We start from the raw sequence: 18,979 nt of genomic DNA, 5'->3' as shown, positions 1-18,979 counted from the left end.
TACCAATGCAGTGTTAACGGCTAGCAGCTGAATGTTAGCAGGGTGATCTTGCCAGAAACAAGACTCAAGGTCCTGTACGCTCCCACAGAGAGGGCCTCCTCAGGGTACCACCAGTCAGAGAATGTCGACTGGTGACCCCCAGGGGGAGAGCATTCTCGGTGGGCACACCAGTCCTTTGGAACCGCTTACTGGCTGAACTACGGATGGCCCCCGACCTTCGCTCCTTCCGGCGTGATCTAAAAACTTATCTATTCAAACAAGCCAGCCTGGTCTGATGGGTTTGGGGTTTTAACATTATTTTTAACTAACTTACTACATTGGGCACAATCATTTAACTTTAAATCTTGTATCCTGTATTCTTATTTTTATTGCCCTGTACACCGCCCTGAGTCCTTCGGGAGAAGGGTGGTATATAAATCAAATAAATAAATAAATAAATAAATAAATAAATAAATAAATAAATAAATAAATAAATAAATAAATAAGGTCCTGTGGGGCAGTGAGCCATGTACTGTCCACCCTGTCTTGGCTTAACGATTAGAAATACAAGATTTCAAAGATCACAAACCATGATAGTACTTTGTGCTTTGGGCCAGTAACACTGTACCTTGCGACTGAAAAGTGTAACCAGGAAGGTTGCCTGCAGACATGGTAGAGACGAGTGTCCAGGTGAGAAATCTCCAGACTGTTGCCATCTTGGGTGGTAGTGCTCTTTATAGTGTCAGCTAGGTTGGACCAAGTTGACCGACTCTGCCCCAACATTTCTTTCTTTGAGCCACCACTTAAGCCACGGCAAGAGAGGTTCCAGGGTCCTTCGTGGTCATCCTCAGCCACTCTCTGGAAGGCAGTGAGGATGGGGGGATGTTTAAGGCGTGTTGAAGCAGCTTCTTGTCCTTCAGCATATGCCAGTTCTCTGCAGCATTGCACTGGAGGAAGTGGGGACCACAGTAGCAAAGGAGGAGAAGGACAGAGTTGGGGGGGGGGAGGAGGGGAAAAACAACAGGGAATATTAAAATAACATTTTAGCCAGAAAGAGCTGAGTGATGGAAAAACAGAGCCGAAACGTATCTCACTCTTTCATAGGTAATTAACTCAGCTTTACTATGTTCAGACACCAGGCTAGAAACTGGGAGTCTGTGAGTTCTAGCCCTTCTTGGGCACAGAGCCAATTGGGTGAGCTTGAGCCAGACATTCTGTCTCAGCCCTAGGAAGGAGGCAATGGCAAACCACTTCTAAACAAAACTGCCAAGAAAGCTGCAGGGACTTGTCCAGGCAGTCTCTGAGAATTGGACATGACTGAACAAAACGGGGAAAAGGCATGTGTGCAGAGCATAAAAAGAAGCATGGCGCTTCAACAAAATTATAATAATAATAAGTTGGAAGGGACCTTGGAGGTCATCTAGTCCAACCCCCTGCTCAGGCAGGAAACCCTATACCATTTCAGGCAAATGGCTGTCCAGTCTCCTCTTAACTGGATACAAAAGCACTAAATGGGCCAATGCTTTAATGGGAAAACATGTTAAAATTTCTGCCTTCCGGTGTTTTTTCCCCCTCTTGAAACCAATGGAGAAAAGATGGAGAAGAGAATGAAGGCCGAAAAGCAAAAAGCGATTCAGAGATATTAAATGGATGTTGTGCAGAAAGAAAAAAATATTAGCAGAGGAGAAAAAGAAAGAGAAGGGAAGAAGGAACGAGAATAGATTTGAGCAGACTGGTGGGAAACAGAAGGTTGGCCAAGTAATGGATGGAAGAGCAAAGCAGAACGGGTTAATGGATCACAGGAAGGAAAAGCAATGAGACAGGGGAAAAAAAAAAGAAAGTCAGCTGATAATGTGGCTGGTGGTAGAGAAGAAAAGGAAAGAAAAAGGAATAGCAAGAAAGGAATTCAGCTCAGAGCATGCCTGTCTGAAGTCAGCATTTTTCTTTTGTCACCGTTCCAGGATTTCCAGGCTGAGGCCTGGTTTACCTCAGCCTCATAATTGCCTCGCATTTCAGTGTGTGAAGCAGCTTCCCTTGGGCGCTTATGAGTAATTACTTCTCATTACCCTTCAGTAACTCCCAGTCCCAGCTGATGGACACCCAACCCAATGCCTCCCCCCCACCAGCCTGTCTTAACCGCATCCCCACCTCCAAGCCTCTTGTTCTGTTGTATTTTTCGTCTCATGCTTTAAATTTCTGCAGATTCAGGAAATAGCTGGCTCAGCCTTCCTACTTGGTGTCCTCCAGATGTGCTGGAACTTGTAGCAACATTTCCACTCGGCCTATTTGGACTTGTCTGGTGGCATCTGGGAAGCGCCAGGTTGGAGAAGGTTGTCTTAAACAGGGACTGTCATATCAGAGCTACAAAATCACAAACATTAGAGGACAGCAAAGAGCTGGAGTAAGCTCTCTTTGCTGCCCTCTAGTGCATGTCTGAATTTTGGCGACTCAGATACAGTTACTCTGTTGTGGACCTTTTCTTCCCCCCCCCCGCGCCCCCCGCCTCCCTCTTCTTCTTCCTCCAAACATATTGTTGTGGAGGAGAGGAAGGAAGGGCAGCTATTTTCTTCCTTTCGCCATTGGAGCTGGAGAGAATTTAGCCATTTGGCTCAGTCTCCAGTTTGAGAAGATGTTAATGGAAAGCAGATGAGGGTTGATTTTGTCTCTTTTGTGCTACGAAGCAAATCAGGACATTTTCTGCAGGGCTGTCCATCTTGTAGTTCATGTTTGTAGAATGGAACCTGTGATTTATTTAATATTTTGAAGATCTCAAACAGAATGAAGAAAATCCTGAGGGAACCCACTACCTCAGTTTCTCCTTTTCTCCGGGTTTTCCCCTAAATCTTCTCCTTTATGGTAGTCGGAAAGTTGGTTAAGGAAAATCCACGTACCCTCTGGTGCCATCACCACAGCACCTCCAGAGCAGATGTACAGGGGAAGAACCTTCTTGGATTAAACCGAGATAAAGAGATAAACCGAGATAAAGAGGCTTGGTGGAGCAGTGGGCTAATGCCTCCTTAAGTAACACCAGCTGCCTGCAATTAGTGCAGGTTCGAGTCCCACCAGGCTCCAGGTTGACTCAGCCTTCCATCATTCCCAGGTAGGTAAAATGAGGACCCAGATTGTTGGGGGCAATTAAGCTGACTTTGTAATAATGCCGCTTGGGTGTGTGTGTGAAAGCCCTAATAAGCAGGCATATACATAGAATGAAGGCTACTGCTAAGCTTGTAAGCCGCCCTGAGTCTTCGGAGAAGGGCGGGATATAAATGGAATTAAAATAAAAATAAATAAATAAAAATAATCTCAGTTTATCTCAGCCTGATACTGTACTTTCTATAAATGTTGGGACTACATTTCCCAGAATTCTACCTGCTACATATTTGGAAGACAGATGCAACTGGGAAGCTTACAAACAAAACTGGAATCATTCCAGTTCTTTTTTGCTTGTTCTCCAACAATTGTGACTTGAGATACTGCACAGTACAGGAACAAAATAATTTAACCATCTGCTATGAATTCACTTTAGGAAGTACCTACAGGTAGTCCCGGAGTAATGACTGTAATGGCCCATTACAGTCATAATGGTTGTAAAACAGTACAGTCTCACAACTTGATTCTACAACCTTTTTTGTGACAGTCATTAAGCAAACATAGCAGTCACAAAATGAACACCACGGTTGTTAAGCAAATGCTGTGGTTGTTAAGTGAACCTCTGGGTGCAGTTTTCTTGAAAACTAGAAGTTAGTACTGCTTTCCGGCAAAACTGTTATAAAACGTGGACATGTAACCATGAGACACTGCAATGTCCATAAATGCAGCCATGTTGCCAAGCACTAGAAGTCATGTGACTGCAAGGAGGGGCACTGTTGGAATTTTGGATCCAGGTCCTAAGTCCCCTTTTTGGGTCAGTCATAACAAAGCATTTCTCACAATATCAGCCTCTCCATCTGCAGTGCTACAATTTGGCCATATGTAGGTGGGTGGGTGGCAGAAAGGAAGGAAGGAAATATATTTGAACAAATGGAAAGAGTGAGTAGAAAGAAAGTAGATTTGAACTGATGCAATATAGTGGAAGAAGAAAAAAAAGAAAGGGTAGGACATAAATCTAATTAATAAAACAATAAATAAATTGAATTTACTCTCTGTCATTCCAGAGGACAAGACTAGGAAGGAAGCAATGTGTCCTATAATTTTCTATCAGTGTATTGTTTTCCTTTCCTAAAATAACTGCATTAGTTCACATTTTAATATTCTGCATAACAATGACACATTTTTCTGTATATATTTTTCACATATACAAATACATCCACATATATACACATACATACACTGGACAGCATTTCTGGCATGATATATTTGAGATACAGAAGCTCGGAACACATTTTTTTCATTTCCATGCTTTTCTGTCCACACTGTCATCTCATACCAGACTCTTTTTATACTTGTTGTTTTGAAAAGCTTCATGTCAAAATTTAGCAAAATGTAAAGGCAGAAATTGTAATTCCACCCTGGTTGAAGTATTTATCTTGGATGTGCAGATTAGGTACAATCCAAAGGAAGTAAATTCTTCTCCCTGCGTGGATAGGGCCCAAATTGATGGGTTCAATTAATTAAAAGGGATTTTAGTTATGTTTTAAGGATTTTTTGATGATACGAGTGGCTCACTGGTAGAAAGCCTGCTTTAGAAGGCGGTGGGCTTGTTTTCATAGAAAGGTTTAAGCAGAAAGAGGTAATCTATTTATTTACTGGATTTATGTGCAGCACAAAGGGATTTTAGTTACATTTTAAGAAGGATTGGTGGATGGTTCATCGGTTAAAAAAACTGCTTTAAAAAGTGGTGGACTTGCCTTCATAGAAAGGTTTAAGTAGAAAGAGGTCATCTAGCAGGATACCTATTTGTTTGTTTGATTGATTGATTGATGTGCTGCTCATTTTGTCCTGAGGTGACTTTGGGCAGCTTACAAACATTAAAAGCTAAAACAGTAATAAGAATAATCGAAATATAATATTGAAAGATTAAAAGATGGGGTGGGGGGGAGAAAGAGCACGAAGACAAGAGGTGGAGTTTCCCTTAATCTACTAAGCAGCTCTAGAGTGATAACCCAGCCCACTTCAAGCCCTTATGGAAGGTCAGAAGACACCGCATAGGTGGTAGCCCCCCCCCAACTTTATAATTCTAGTTTCACTTCCACTTTTGCCTATCTATTCAAGGAGCAGAATGTATGCAGATTTCCCCGAAGCATGAGTTCCCAAACATCTGGATTCTAATCTTGACCCAACTCCAACTTTTTGAATGCTAAACCTCTTCTATTAAGCTCTTGTTATTTGCACTTCTAAGCCATGAGATGTAAACTCTGGCTTTTCATCTTGACAAATGTTTACTTGAATGATTAAAAGAATATGTTCCAAGGAGTTAATTAAATGGGTGGTGGTAGTGGTGCTGGTGGTTGGGTTTTTTTTATTTTATTTTGGATGGGGGTGGGTGGGGGGTGGGAAGGCAGATGTTTCCCAGGGTCTAATCTGAGGAACATATGATTGGTAGATGCCCTGCCAGCTATCCAGCAGCTCTGGCAAAATTAGCACCACCGTTAATTTTGTTGTTCCAGGAGGGGTATTTTGGAAAGCCATCAAGAAAAAACGGAGAGATTGCGGTATAAACCGAAAATTTTTTTAAAAAGCGAAGAGATAAGAGATATACAGAGAAGCGAGCTTTTTAGTCAGAGGGCAGGGCAGGGCAAAGAAAAGGCAGACATATAATTCCACACCGCCTGACAGGCTGCCACAGAAGACAGGTAATTAAAAGCAGACCAAAAAGAGAAAGAAAAAAAAGAAAAGTCAAAGCAAATGTCTTGAGAGAGATGGAAATTTGCAACTTTGCAACCAGATGGTGGAGGCTAGGCTTCCGCGAGAGGAGCAGCAGCCCAATCTGCTGGCTCGCGAGAAACAAGGACAGGCCGTTTTCTGCATACGTGTGAAGCTTTGGGAACATCTGGCAAGCATTGCCCCCCCCCAGCCCTCCCCATGCTTCCCCACCCGCCCATAAGGTGAGGAATCCTGCCCGATTTCAGGATCTTACCGCTCTCCAACTCCAAAGGAAGTGGGGGAATCTCAGCTGGAGCAACCTTGGCGGCCGTGCTGAGCACCACACCAGCTCGATAGCCTGGCAGTCCCGATCCTGGTGCGGGATTTTGAGCCTTGCTGGGATGGCAAACTCCAAGGGGCCGGGGCTGGAGAGGGGTGAGGGGGCTGGAGCAGAGAGAAAGAATAATTTTGCTTACCCTTTGTGAAAATGGGCTGTATTTTTTTTTCTCTCTCTCTCTTGGCTGCCCCAAACTCGTTTTTTTTCTCTCCTCTTGCCAGAAAGTGCTCCAGACTTGAGGGCAAGGTTTTTTTTCCCTAAGCCACAGCTGGAGGAGGTGGGGAAGAAAAAAAAGAAAGAGAGAAGAAAGAAAGAAAGAGATTTGGAAAAAAAGAAAGAAAAGAAAAGAAAAGAAAGGCAGGCAGGCAGCTCTCAAGCTAACGGATTACAGGGAATGAGGAAGGCTCTTTTCCAAATACAAAAGGTCTATGAGAGAGAGGTTAGGAAGTAGTGTGGAGTGCAATAGGTTGCTTAAAAAAAAGAGGAAACTCTTGCCAGGCTAAATTAAAAAAAAAAGAAAGAAAGAAATCCACTCTGCCTTTCACCAAAAATAACTCCTCCTTCTCCACTGACGCCATCTAAAGGCAGGTCTTTTTTTGCTGTGATAGGATCAAGTCACCGTGAAAAGAAGGATCAGGACAAGTTACTTCAATTGCCCCTGCAAAGAAAGACTGGGTTTTTTTCCAAAAAAAGAGGCAATTTTCAAAATATTTAAAAACAAATTTCACAACTAGCTGTAACAAGCCCAGTATTGCTTAGCCTTTGAAAGTGGAGTTTATCTGACATTATAAATCGAAGCTCAGTTTTAAGAAGCTGCAAGATTCTTGGTGCTTCTTTGCTTCAACAGGGCCAGTTCTGCTAAAAAAAATTCCATGAAAAGGTTAAGAGCAGGGGTCTTCAAACTTGGCCCTTTTATGACTTGTAGACTTCAACTCCCAGAATTCCTATGCTGGCTGAGGAATTCTGGGAGTTGAAGTCCACAAGTCATAAAAGGGCCAGGTTTGCAGACCTCTGGTTAAGAGCATAAACAGTAGCCTGTTTAGTAAAGGAAGCCCAGCAAATATTCCTTTTCCCTGCACTGTTCCCACTTTTGTACAAAGTTGTTATTTTAATGTCACCTCTTGTGGCAGTGAGTTCCATCTGCCCTATTATTTGGCATGGGTTGCTGCAGTACATACGTAAATTAAGTATTTTTTTTTAAATAGTAATGTAGGTAAATGTTTAATATTTTTAATGTTTTTATTATTTTAATTATAAGCCGCACAGAGTTACTTTGCAGATGGGCAGCATATAAATTTAATGAATGAATAAATGACAGGAAGAGTGGAAAAAAGACACTCTTCTTTCCCACCCAAATTGAGATAATTACAAATTCACGTAAAAGTTATCACAGGAAAAAATTTTTTGTGGGGAAAGGATGTTTTACTTAGTGGAATAAAAGGTAGGTGGGGACTTTGGTCTCATGATCTGATACAAAACCATAGAATTTAGTGACATTTCTAGTTTTTTTTAATGGCTGCTTTATATTAAAGTTCCAACTAAGAATAAGAATTCTTAATAAAACTGATAAATCTGTGTCTCCAACGGAGCCTCCAAGTTTAGAAGTATATGTGCAATTCCTGAACATATTCATGACTTGATTGGGTGCAGGAGCTGGCCTTTTTGTTTATTTGTTTGTTTAAATCCCATCTTCATTATTTTTTCTGAATAACTCCAGGTGGTGAAGGTATTCAGCACAACCTTTCCCCACAACAACAACCCTGTGCGGTGGGTTAGGCTGAGACAGGGTGACTGGCCCAGGATTTGAACTCAGTCTCATGGTAATTGATCCAAAGTCACTCAGCCACCTTTCATTCAGGGGTGTCAAACTCGCCACGTCACGTGATGTGTCGCGACATACCTTGACTTTTTTCCCCTTGCCAGAGCTGGGGTAGGTGCGGATTCCACGTGACGCATCCGGCCCACAGGCTGGCAGATTGACAACCCTATGCTAGAGGGATCTTTGAGTCCTAATGGACAATCACTTAAATATCAGCCAGCAGTGTGCTGCAGGTACCAAAAAAGCCAATGCAATCCTAAGCTGTATTAAAACAAAGGGATAGAATCAAGATCATGTGAAGTATTAATACTGCTTTACAATGCCTTGGCAAGGTCACACTTGGAATACTGCATCCAGTTTTGGTCACCACGATGTAAAAAAGATGTTGAGACTGGAAAGAGTGCAGAGAAGAGCATCAACTATGATTAGAGAACTGGAGGCTAAAACATATGAAGAACAGCTGCAGGAATTGGTTATGTCTAGTCTAGTGAAAAGAAGGAGTAGGGGGTGACACGATAGCAGTTTTCCAATAGTTGAGGGGCTGCCACAATGAAGAAGGGGTCTGGTGGTCTCTGTGTTGACAGGCTCCTGCGGCCTTCCTGAGACTGCTCCGAGTGCGTGAGGCCTTCAGTCTTGAAGCAGCTTCCAAGCACAGGTAATCCTCAACTTACAACCACAACTGAGCCCAAAATTTATGTTGCTAAGCAAGACAAGTGAATTTTGCCCCATTTTGTGATCTTTCCTGCCACAGTTTGTTAAGTGAATGGCTGCAGATGTTAAGTTAGCAAAATGGTTGTTAAGTGAATCTGGTTTCCCCATTGACTTTGCTTGCTGAAAGGTCGCAAAAGATGATCACATGACACTTCACATAAATATGAATTAGTTGCCAAGGGTCTGAATTTTGATCATGCGACTATAGGGAAGCCGCAACGGTTGTGTGGGGAAAATGGTCGTAAGTCACTTTTTTCAGTGCCGTGGTAACTTTGAACTGACCCTAAATGAACTGTTGTAGGTCGAGGACTGCCTGTATTATTATTTATTAAATTTACTCATGGCTGCAAAATTTGGACTCTGAAAAAAGCAGATAAGAAAAGGGTGGACGCCTTCTAGTTGTGGTACTGGAGATGACTGCTACTCATTGTTCACAAACAGGGCGTGCTTTTGAGAATAGTTGTTATGGGTGTTGGTGAATGCTGGCGGGTCACCCAAAATGTTGGGGTGTGTTACCTTTGGCACGTGTGTCATAGATTTGTCATCATTGCAGGAGTGTCTAGTCCAGTGCCTCTTGACCTTGGCAACTTTTAACATCCCCCATGTTGGCTGGGGAATTCTGGGAGTTGAAGTTCCTACCTCTTAAAAGTTGCCATGGTTGAGAAACAGCGGTCTAGTATTTGTAGCAGTGAGTTTTGGAGAAATGAAAGTCTAATTAAGATAGCCAAGAACAACACCCTGAGGAGCCTGTTCACCTTTTGACAAATGGGAGCAAGGCAGCAAGTCTCCCATGGCAGTCATTTTGTGAGTGTGCCTACCATATGTTCTGAAATCCCCCATGTGCCTCTGGCTCAGCTTCCTTGTGGTCTGTGAAAATCACGTGGAGCTTGCAGGGGAAAAAGCAACCTATATCTGAATTCCAGATTTTGGAGGCAACAATGGGCAGCTAGACAATGCCCACTATTGCTTTTGTGTTTTTTGCTTTTTGCTTGGACTCATTCAGTGCCCAGCATGGAAGGCAGAATTGCTGAATGATGTATTTGCAGTTGAAAATGTTTGTTAGAGGAGGAGGCAAGTTAAAAGGCCAGTAAGCCTAGGATGATTTGGCAATTCTAATGAAGGGGTTGTGTACACAGTTTTGAAACAGTCCCACCAGTCTATACTGGGAACCATACCTTTTGTGCAAGGAGGATTAGCATATATGCACAGGCTCAAACCTAGGTTCTTGGAGGATCCAAACATTTCAAACATTTTCAAGAAGGAATAAATTGCAGAGTTTTGTAGCATTCAGATTCCACCTCTTTTTTGACTGTATTAACACAATGTATTACACCCAAAGCTGGATAACAAAACAAACCAGTATTGTTGTGTTCATCACTGAACATGTTAAGCCCATGTTTTTATCCTTACAATAGCCTAATTCCTTCCTTCCTTCCTTCCTTCCTTCCTTCCTTCCTTCCTTCCTTCCTTCCTTCCTTCCTTCCTTCCTTCTTCCCTTCCCTTCCCTTCCCTTCCCTTCCCTTCTCCCTCCATCTTCCTTCCTCCCTCCCTCCCTCACTTCACTTCACTTCACTTCACTTCACTTCACTTCACTTCACTTCACTTCACTTCACTTCACTTCCCTCCATCTTCCTTCCTTCCTTTCCTGGGAACTGTGTTTGGTCTTCCATAGTTTCAAAGATCGTATGAACATGGGCCTTGAGATGAAAACAAGTTAGAGAAGCATGTGAAGAGTGGAGTGGTGCCCCAGGAGCTGGATCATAAAAATCAAGAAGTCCTTCTTGGCGAGTTAACCAAATCTCTACTCTTTAGTATGGGCACACAGTGTGGATGCATGGACAAAAAGGGTGGGGCTTTAATAACACTGCTATCATCTTAACCTTTTTGACCACCCCTGTAGATGCTGTTAACTTCTAGAATTCTTCCCAACCCATTTATGGGCGGTGGCCTTAGAAGGATCTCTATTCGAACAAGCTGGCCTGGCCTGATGGGGGAATGTTAGGGTTTTAATGTTTTTATATTTTGATTGTTTTAACTTGGGCAACAATTTAATCCTTTTTAACTTTTGTACTTCTATTTATAGGCCCTGTTCACCGCCCTGAGTCCTTCGGGAGAAGGGCGGTATAGAAATTCAATAAATAAATAAATAAATAAATAAATAAATAAATAAATAAATAAATAAATAAATAAATAAATACAGGAAGTCCTCAATTTATGAAACCTCTCAAAATTTGGTTTTGGATTATATACTGTATTTTGTATCGTTATTGTGAAGTACTATGGACCTAGGTTTGCAACATTGTACAAGAAGTAGCAACTAAAACCATCCCAAAGAAAAAGAAATGCAAGAAAGCAAAATGGCTGTCTGAGGAAGCTTTGCAAATAGCTGAGGACAGGAGGGAAGCGAAAAGCAAGGGAGAAAAAGAAAGATACACCCAATTGAATGCAGAATTCCAGAGAATAGCTAGAAGAGATAAGAATGCCTTTTTAAATGAACAGTGCAAAGAAATAGAAGAAAACAATAGAATACGGAGGACTAGAGATCTCTTCAAGAAAATTGGAGAGCTGAAAAGAACGTTTCATGCAAAAATGGGCATGATAAAGGACTAAAATGGCAGGGACCTAACAGAGGCAGAAGAGATTAAGAAGAGGTGGCAAAATTATTCAGAAGAACTATACAAGAACGAGCTTAACGTCCCTGATAACCACGATGAGGTGGTCACTGACCTCGAGCCAGACATCCTAGAATGTGAAGTGAAATGGGCCTTAGGAAAGCTGAGCAACAACAAAGCTAGTGGAGGTGACAGTATTCACCCTGCCTATTCACTGTCGCCCTGCCTATTTAACCTATATGCGGAGTACATTATGAGAAAGGCAGGGCTAGATGAATCAAAAGTTGGAGTTAAAATTGCTGGGAGAAATATTAACAACCTAAGATATGCAGATGATACCACTCTAATGGCAGAAAGTGAAGAAGAACTAAAGAGCCTCTTGTTGCGAGTGAAGAAGGAGAATGCAAAAGTTGGGTTGAAACTAAACATTAAGAAAACCAAGATCATGGCATCCGGCCCTCTCAATTTCTGGCAAATAGATGGGGAAGAAATGGAGGTAGTGACAGATTTTATTTTCCTGGGCTCCAAGATCACCGCAGACAGGGACTGCAGCCAAGAAATTAAGATGCTTGCTCCTCGGGAGAAAAGCCATGGCAAATCTAGACAGCACACTAAAAAGCAGAGACATCACCCTGCCAACAAAAGTGCGTATGGTCAAGGCTATGGTCTTCCCAGTTGCAATGTATGGCAGTGAAAGTTGGACCATAAGAAAGGCTGAGCGCCAAAGAATTGAAGTCTTTGAACTATGGTGCTGGAGAAGACTCCTGCAAGTCCCATGGACTGCAAGGTGATCAAACCGGTCAGTCCTAGAGGAGATCAACCCTGACTGCTCTTTAGAAGGCCAGATCCTGAAGTTGAAACTCAAATACTTTGGCCACCTAATGAGAAGGAAGGACTCACTGGAGAAGAGCCTAATGCTGGGAAAGGTTGAGGGCAAGAGAAGAAGGGGACGACAGAGAATGAGGTGGCTGGATGGAGTCACTGAAGCAGTAGGCGTGAGCCTAAATGGACTCCAGAAGATGGTAGAGGACAGGAAGGCCTGGAGGAACGTTGTCCATGGGGTCACGATGGGTCGGACACGACTTTGCAACTAACAACAACAATTGTTTTGTAATGTGATATCCTGTAATGCATCCAGAGTTATGTAGATTAGTATGGCTAATAAATGAAATGAAATTAAAACAAAAAATAAATAAATGCTCAGTTCCATTCAATCACCCTGATGCCACCCTGAATAAAGGGATTAAAGGGGCGTAAAAGAGGGGGGAAAGTATGGCTGATAAATTAAAGCAATTATAGGTAGTCCTCAATTTATGACCACAGTTGGGACCAGAATTTCCATTGCAAAGGCAAAGCCATTGTTAAATGTGTTGGGCCCACTTTTATACCCCCCCTTTTTTTACCACGGTTGTTAAGTAAATCGCTGCAGTTGTTAAGTGAATCACACAGTTGAGCAAATCTGGCTTCCCCTGACTTTGCTTGTTGGAAGCTGGCTGGGAAGGTCGCAAATAGTGATCACATGACCCTGGGATGCTACAAATGTTCTAAATGCAACTGTCACCAAGTGCCCAGATTTTGATCACATGACCGAGGGGATGCTGCAATGGTTGTAAGCACGAGTACTGGTCATAAGTCACTTTTTTCAGTGCCACTATAATTTTGGTCACTAAACAAGTGTTTCTACCTGTATTTTCTTCTGCGTAATTTGGCACAATTTCAGAGAGTAAAACCAAAATTTGGAGAGACACAGCTTTTGAAAGATGTATTATTTATTAAATTTATATGCCACCCATCTCCCTGATGGAAATACTCTAAAAGTGGTGTTACTATTAGAGTAGGTGCTGGGGGGAGAAAAAGAACGTTGAAAATCTCTACCTGCTACAGGGATGCTGTTACAACTCAGTGGTAGGAGGAATAAAGAAGAACAAAGTCTTTGGTTCATCCTCTAAATCAGTGTTTCTCAACCTTGGCCACTTAAAGACGTGTGGACTTCAGTTCCCAGAATTCCCCAGCCCACCAAAGTTGGCTGGCTGGGGAATTCTGGGAATTGAAGTCCACATGTCTTCAAGTGACCAAGGTTGAAAAACACTGCTCTAAACAAAATTGCTCTAAATCTCCACTGGCCTTAAAATGAAAAATCCCCAAACCCACTAAATTTGCTACCCCAGGACTGGAGGGAAGGGGCAATTGTAACTCAGTGAGAGTTCATCTAAATGTAGTTCAGGAAAGGAAACCCATGGGCGTGAGGTTCCGTTTCCTTCGGATGAATACATAAAGTTCGAATTGCCAGGCCCTGTGCCAGAATTCTATTCCAGCAGACAAGAACCTTCCTGGGCCAAACCTTAGGTCGGGTTCTGTGGTGAAAAGCTGGGTGCTTGGGTTCAATGTCTTTTTATGTTTGTGCACTGGAGGAGCCAGCAGTCAGGCCAACACAGCATGAATGGTATGAAAGGAAGGAAACAAATATTCCCTCCCTGCATGGGTGGTGGCCAAGATTCCCACCCACTCATCAAATTCTCTTTGAACAGTTGCTACGCGTAGCAAGATGCGAATCTGGGCCTCACCTAACACTGCTGTGCTTCCAGCTTTTTTCATCAAAAGCTGGTTTTGTACTTGCAAATCCTCTTGATTTTGAAGCATGCCATGGACCACTGTGCCCATCCTGCTGTGTTGGACGCAAGGATTCTGGGGCATACTGTATAGGTAGAGATGTGTGAGGCTCGGCTTGGTATATGAATAAACAAACTATCCCAGTGGTTCTCAACCTTTCCTTCACCACGGACCCCCTTTAAATACCTTTTATGGCCACGGACCCCCAAGACTTAACTCAAGATTTAAATCCTAACATTTTTTTTCAAGCCTTTGCGGACCCCCTGTGATGACATCGTGGCCTCCCCAGGGCTCTGTGGATCACAGGCTGAGAACCACTGGGCTATCCTGCATTTCTCAGAGTAAGGCGTGAGGCAGAATGCCATTGTAATGACTTGCTCTGAGAATCTCCAAATATGGGCTGTCTATCAGAACAGAACAGAACAGAACAGAACAGAACAGAATAGAATAGAATTTGGAATGAAAGAATAGAATAGAATAGAATAGAATAGAATAGAATAGAATAGAATAGAATAGAATAGAATAGAATAGAATAGAATAGAATAGAATAGAATAGAATAGAATAGAATAGAATAGAATAGAATAGAATAGAATAGAATAGAATTTGGAATGAAAGAATAGAATAGAATAGAATAGAATAGAATAGAATAGAATAGAATAGAATAGAATAGAATAGAATAGAATAGAATATCTTTATTGTCACCGTGTAACTCACAAGGAAATTAAGTGCTGTCCACAGTGCATGCTACACACAAGTAAAAACCACAAATAAAAACATACATTACATACACACATCCTTCACATTCTATTCACCATTGCGCTGCCCCTAATATTGCACTTCAATATTGCACTATACAGTAGTATTTAATACGGTTACAGCTCTGGGATTAAAAACTATTTTTCAGCCTGTTTGTTTTTATTATCCTGTACCATCTGCCAAATGGTAATAGTTCAAAAAAAAAAAAAAGAATGTCCGGGTTGGCTATTATAAAATAGGTTAAAACAAAAAAGGAAAAGGTTTCCCCTGTCCAGTTGTGTCCAACTCTAGGGGGCAGTTTTCATCTCCGTTTCCTAGCCAAGGGAGCCAGCGCTGTCTATAGACGCTTCCGTGGTCATGTGGCAGGCATGACTATATGCCAAGGTGTAGAGAACACTGTTGCCTTCCTACTGAAGTGGTACCTATTTATCTACTTGCATCTGCATGCTTTCGAACTGCTGGGTGGGCAGGAGCTGGGTCAAGGACGGGAGCTGAACCTGTCACACGGTGCTTGGATCTCAAGCTGTTGACCTTCTGGTCAATTACTTTATCATCTTAGCTGCTAGGCCACCGCACCCCTATATTAAAATAGGCTCACCAAAATTCACGTGTCAGGTTAAAAAATGGCTTGTGAAGATTTCTACATGCAGGAAAACGTGAGTATAAAAATGTGTAGATAAAAAGAAATGGCTTGCAACTTGCAGGCTGGATTAAGATCAATTGATGCACCATTCATGACCTAACAATGCTGCTCCTTAGCTCTTCCATTGTTCAACTGACAAGACATAAAGTGCTGAAAACTAAGTTGATTGTGGCACTGAAAGAGTTAAGGCCATGGTAGCTTTAAAGAAAAACCCTTTGTGGTGCCTGCCCTCCCCTTGGTGCCTTAAGCATGTGCTTATTTTGCTTAATGGTTAATCCAGGGATGCAGACTTGTATGCAATAAGAGATAAGTATACAAAAATAACCACAAACTTTTATGCTGAGGACAAAGTAAATGAATGTTTATGCAAATGTTTAAAAAAATATTTACAGGCAGATGCAGAAACGGAATGTAATAAATGTTCACTTGGAAGAGAAAATTGGCGGACATGCCCTTTCCCAGTTGTGTTCTGGGAATTATTCTGGACTCAGAGGCATCCAAAGGGAGAGACAAAAAATAATCTAGATAAGTGGCCATGATGTTCCGATATTTGTTCCAATATTTGAAGGGCTGTCACAGACAGAAGGGGATCAATCTATTTTCCAAAGCACCTGAAGGCCAGACAAGGAATAACGGATAAAAATTGATCAAGGAGAGATTCAACCTAGAAATATGGAGAAATTTTCTGACAGAAGAATCAACCAATGGAACAGATTGCCTTCCGAAGTTGTGGGAGCTTCGTCACTGGAAAGTTTCAAGAAGAGACTGGACTGCCTGCATCTGTCAGAAATGGTGTAGGGCAGAGGTCACCAACCTTTTGGGCACCAGGGACCAGTTCCATGGAAAAGGTTTTTCCACAGACTGGAAAGTGCATGGTTTTGTGTCCTGCCTGCACTCCACGGATGGGTCTTTGCTTGTTTGTGCGGACCAGTTGCTGGCATGCCACAGATTGGTACCGGTCCATGGACCAGGGATTGGGGACCCCTGGTGTAGGGTCTCCTCCTTGGTCAGGGGGTTGGACTAGAAGACCTCCAAGGTCCCTTCCAACTATTCTATTCTATTCTGTTCTGTTCCGTTCCATTCCATTCCATTCCATTCCATTCCATTCCATTCCATTCCATTCCATTCCATTCCATTCCATTCCATTCCATTCTATTCTATTCTATTCTATTCTATTCTATTCTATTCTATTCTATTCTATTCTATTCTATTCTATTCTATTCTATTCTATTCTATTCAACAGAACAACAAAATAACAGAGTTGGAACGACCTTGGAGGTCTCCTAGTCCAATCCCCCTGCTCAAACAGGAAACCCTATATAAGGGGTCGCCAACCCCCGGGTCATTGCCCAGTACTGGGCCATGGCCTGTTCAGAACCGGACCACGGAAGCAGTGGGTGAGCATGCATGCATGCACAGCTCCAGTTGTGTGGGAAGTGGGCGAGCACGCCTGTGCGCATAGCCCCATTTCTGCAAATGGTGGGTACGCATGCCCCCTCATTGTGCAACTGGAGCCGCATGTGTGTGCGCTTGCCTGCAGCTTGTGCAGAACCATCCTCTCTCACCAGTCCAGAAAGGTTGGGGACTGCTGCCCTATATCATTTCGGACAAATGGCTGTCCAATCTCTTCTTAAAAGCCTCCAGTGATGGATCACCCACAACTTCTGAAGGCAAGCTGTTCCACTGGTTAATTGTTCAGTCAGGAAATGTCTTTAGTTCTAGGTTGCTTCTCTCCTTGATTAGTTTCCATCCATTGTTTCTTGTCTTGTTTTCTGGTGCTTTGTGGCAGCCCCTCCAATACTGGAACATGTCTCCCCTAGTGGCTCTTTTCACTAGACTAGACAAACCCAATTCCTGCAAATGCAGCTCTTCATATCTTTTAGCCTTCAGCCCCTTAATCATCTGTGTTGCTCTTCTCTACATTTTTCCAGAGTTTCAACATCTTTTTTATATTGTGGTGACCAAACCTATATGCAGTATTCCAAGCATGGTCTTACCAAGGCCTTATAAAGTGGTACTAACACTTCATGTGATCCTGATTCTATCCCTCTGTTAACGCAGCTTAGGATTGTATTTTGTGGCATACTTAAAAAGGGATCGGGCTTCACTTGTGTACTTAGGGCTGCCATCTTGACTTTTTTTACCCCATTGGATGCCCAATTCATCCTGTTTCTAATATATTCTTACCACTCCACTATCAGTCATTATGGTTCCGTGCTTGAATTATTAAACCAGCCATAAAGCTAGGGGTGTCTCTGAAATATTTTTACTCTGTTTTGCCTTAAGTTGGGGTGGGTCTCTTTATGATTTTTGTTTCTAATTTAAAATAATTTATGAGTCAGCCAATCTCTCAGAAAAGATTCCCTTCTCAGTGTTTGTATCTCTTATGGAACATTTGTCATCACAGATAAGAATTTCATCTTTAATCAGTTTCCACTCATCACTTAAGCAAGTAAAAAAAAAGTGTGGCTTTAGGGGAATACATTGGTGCATGCATTTGTGCATGCTAGATTTTGATTTCTACCACTTTTGTTATAATATATATTGTTATTGTTGCATTATTTTTAATTCTCCATTTTTTTTTTGCTGTTTGCTGTTTTGAGACTGGTGAGAAACAGAAAAGCAGTTTAGCTAATTAATTTATTGGCTACTATAACCTGTTCAATTCTGGACAGATTACAGCAGGGGTGTCAAACTCAATTTCATTGAGGGCCGCATCAGCATTGCGGCTACCCTCAGGGGGCCGGGTGGGTGTGGCCAGGGTGGGTGTGGCCTACTGGGTGGGCGTGGTTAGAGTGCGTATGGCCTACTGGGTGGGCATGGCCAGCTCTACATCGTTCGCATCAAGGGTGCCTATGGGGGCCTGGGCAGGAGTGGGACAGACCTGAGGGTCTCTGGGCCAGGGCCAAGGCAGTGGGGACCATTCCCTCACTGTTTCCAGGTTGGCTTCGTGGGCCGCATGAAACCACTTCACGGGCCGGATCTGGCCCCCGGGCCTTGTGTTTGACATGTCTGGATTACAGGATATCACAACAAAAAACAATAGAGACACAAAATACATAGAGGCAGTCCTTGATTTATGTCAACTGAGCTCAACATTTAAGTAGGGCAGTTGTTCAGTGTTATGCCCCATTTCTAATGTTAAATAGGGCAGTTGTTCAGTGTTATGCCCCATTTTACGACCTTTTTGCCATAGTTGTTAAGTGAATTGCTGCTCTCCCCCCTCCGCCCCCCGCCCATCCAAAAGCTGGAAACCTTGGGGATCTCTGCTTTTAAAGCATTATATGGGCAGTTTACAATGTAGAAGCATATTTGCATATTGCCCCCAACAATCTGGGTCTTCATTTTACTGACCTCAGAAGGATGGAAGTCAACCTTGAGCCCTGTCAGGAGTGAACTCTAACATGCCTGCGATACTGCACTTAAACACTGTGCCACTAGTTTAACCACTAGTATAGAGTCTCCTGCTTGAGCTGGGAGTTGGACTACTAGAAGACCTGCAAGGTCCCTTCCACCTCTGTTATTCTGTTACTCTGAGTGATTGTTTCGAGGGCCTCTGGGAAATAAATAATTAAATTAAATTAAAAAAAACACTTTCAGGGTGTATAACATTTTATGACAGCTCTGTAGGAAATTAGTCAACCATGCTTTATATATTAACGTGGTTATGTTCATTAGTGACCATGGTTATGTTCACTGCTGACCACTA

General features: G+C 42.5%; 1 protein-coding gene across 1 annotated transcript in view; it reads right to left on the bottom strand.

Moving 5' to 3' along the window:
* ADAMTS10 (ADAM metallopeptidase with thrombospondin type 1 motif 10) overlaps positions 1 to 6,896 on the bottom strand; it is a 69,816-nt gene extending 62,920 nt beyond the window's left edge. The window contains exons 1-2 of the mRNA XM_081314438.1: positions 6,056 to 6,896; positions 608 to 926 (exon numbers count right to left, since the gene is read on the bottom strand). Of these exons, the coding sequence (XP_081170564.1) occupies positions 608 to 695 (88 nt within the window). The 5' untranslated portion in view covers positions 696 to 926; positions 6,056 to 6,896. The remainder of the gene's footprint in view (positions 1 to 607; positions 927 to 6,055) is intronic.
* Positions 6,897 to 18,979: the final 12,083 nt, after the last annotated feature.

The sequence above is a fragment of the Vipera berus genome (genome assembly GCF_964194415.1).
Source record: "Vipera berus genome assembly, chromosome: 1".
Classification (NCBI taxonomy): Eukaryota; Metazoa; Chordata; class Lepidosauria; order Squamata; family Viperidae; genus Vipera; species Vipera berus.
The sequence above is the reverse complement of the archived record's forward strand: the minus strand, read 5'-3'. Positions and strand labels throughout refer to the sequence as shown.